The sequence below is a fragment of the Dipodomys ordii genome, unplaced genomic scaffold (genome assembly GCF_000151885.1).
Source record: "Dipodomys ordii isolate 6190 unplaced genomic scaffold, Dord_2.0 Scaffold160, whole genome shotgun sequence".
Taxonomy (NCBI): Eukaryota; Metazoa; Chordata; class Mammalia; order Rodentia; family Heteromyidae; genus Dipodomys; species Dipodomys ordii.
The window spans coordinates 901,925-903,609 of NW_012267376.1; the positions used below are offsets into that span (position 1 = coordinate 901,925).

Below are 1,685 nucleotides of genomic sequence, written 5' to 3' on the forward strand. Positions count from 1 at the left end.
AACTTGAACCACAGAGCCTCTTCCAGTTTTCTGGTGGTTTATTGGAGATAAGAGTTTCATAGACTTTCGTGCCCAGGCTGGCTTTGAACCGAGATCCTCAGATCTCAGTCTCCTGAGTAGCTAGGATTATAGGGGTGAGCCACCGGTGCCTGGCTACTGCTGCCTTTTAAGCTTTCTAAAAACTGTAAACAACTTGAGCCAGCATCACAGAAGGAAGCTGTGGTTTTTGGTCTTCCTGCTCACTCATGTTTTTTTTTTCAATTGGGAGGGCTACATCTGACCGTATTTTTCAACAAGTTCAGAAGGGAATAGAAAATGCACGGCAACTGTCGACAGAGGGGGAGGAACCAGAATTCCTCCAAAGAAATTCTTCCTCAAACTGGGGGTCCAGTGGGATATTCGATGGAAAATGAGGTAGGTTCAAGTCCTGTGTGGAAAGAGCCATCTAGAACAATTGTATGGAGTTTGGTGGGTGACATTTATCTTGCTTCCAATTGCTTATTGTGCACTACACTGTCCGATTCCCTGACTTCTGCTCGGGATGATGGATAGGAGGTTCATTCACCTATTCTTTAGGCTGAGGACCAGTGATGGAGGCCAATGTGTTGGAGGGTACACTAGGCAGGCTGCCTTGCTGCAGGTGAGAAGCTGTCTCATCCAGCTGGTATAAACATCATCTCACTCATCCATCTTGATATAAGGGAAGAGAGGCTTTGGGTTTATGTCTTTCAGGAAAAAAAATATTTCCTGTGCAGTTGTAGCCAGTTGAGTTTTAAAATCTTAGTTGAAAAATAGTGCAAGGAAGATGACCCAAGAAATCAAGGGAAAGCCTGACATTGGTAGCTTATGCCTGTAATCTTAGCTACTCAGGATGCTGAGATCTTAGGATCACAGTCCAAAGCTAGTCTGGGCAGGAAAGTCTGTGGGACTCTTCAATTAACCAGCAAAAAGCCAGAAGTTGAGCTGTGACTCAAGTTGTAGAATGCTAGTCTTACGCATAAAAACGAAAAGACAGCACCCAGACTCTGAGTTACTAGGACCAGCACGTGGGGATGCATGCACGCAAAGAAAGAAATCAAGGAAGATACCAGAGCCAAGAACTCATTCCTAGGATTTTGTCCAAAGATCCATGACAATATGAGAGGTGCTCATTTTGTCATAAGGCCATCCCCAGGGTATCCTTCTGTGGGCATTAAGGCCTTTGTGATTTGTCACCAGAGCAAATAGGCAGCAGTGGGCAGAGATCTGGTTCCCCTCAAAACTCTACATAAGATGGAGACATACAAACTGTATGCTCTTTCTTTAGGCCTTTGTGGCACCCAGGAAAGGTTCTTATTCCATTGGTAGGTCCTGAGCATGAAAGTGCTGGTTGTCCTGGTCCAGAACCGCAGTAATTCTTAGTTCTACACTGGAAGTGGTGCAGCTGCACAGAAATGTGGATACGCTTTGTAATAGTTTTGCTATTGCAATTTCTAGGAAGACTCACCTGCCAGTTCATATTATTTGAGACAGTAAAAAAAGGGGAGTGGCTGGGCGCCGGTGGCTCATGCCTGTAGTCCTAGCTACTCAGGAGGCTGAGATCATGGTTCAAAGCCAGCCCGGGCAGGAAAGCCCATGAGACTCTTTCTCCAATAAACCACCAGAAAACAGAGGCGCTATGGCTCATGTGGTAGAGCTCTCGCCTT

The 1,685-nt window shown here is 45.7% G+C and overlaps 1 protein-coding gene across 1 annotated transcript in view; it reads left to right on the top strand.

Annotated features, from left to right (window-relative positions):
• The first annotated feature begins 309 nt into the window (after window positions 1-309).
• The window catches only part of Ccm2 (cerebral cavernous malformation 2), a 50,766-nt gene continuing 49,390 nt past the window's right edge, over window positions 310-1,685 (top strand). The window contains exon 1 of the mRNA XM_013032934.1: window positions 310-414. Coding sequence (XP_012888388.1) covers window positions 316-414 — 99 coding nt within the window. The 5' untranslated portion in view covers window positions 310-315. The remainder of the gene's footprint in view (window positions 415-1,685) is intronic.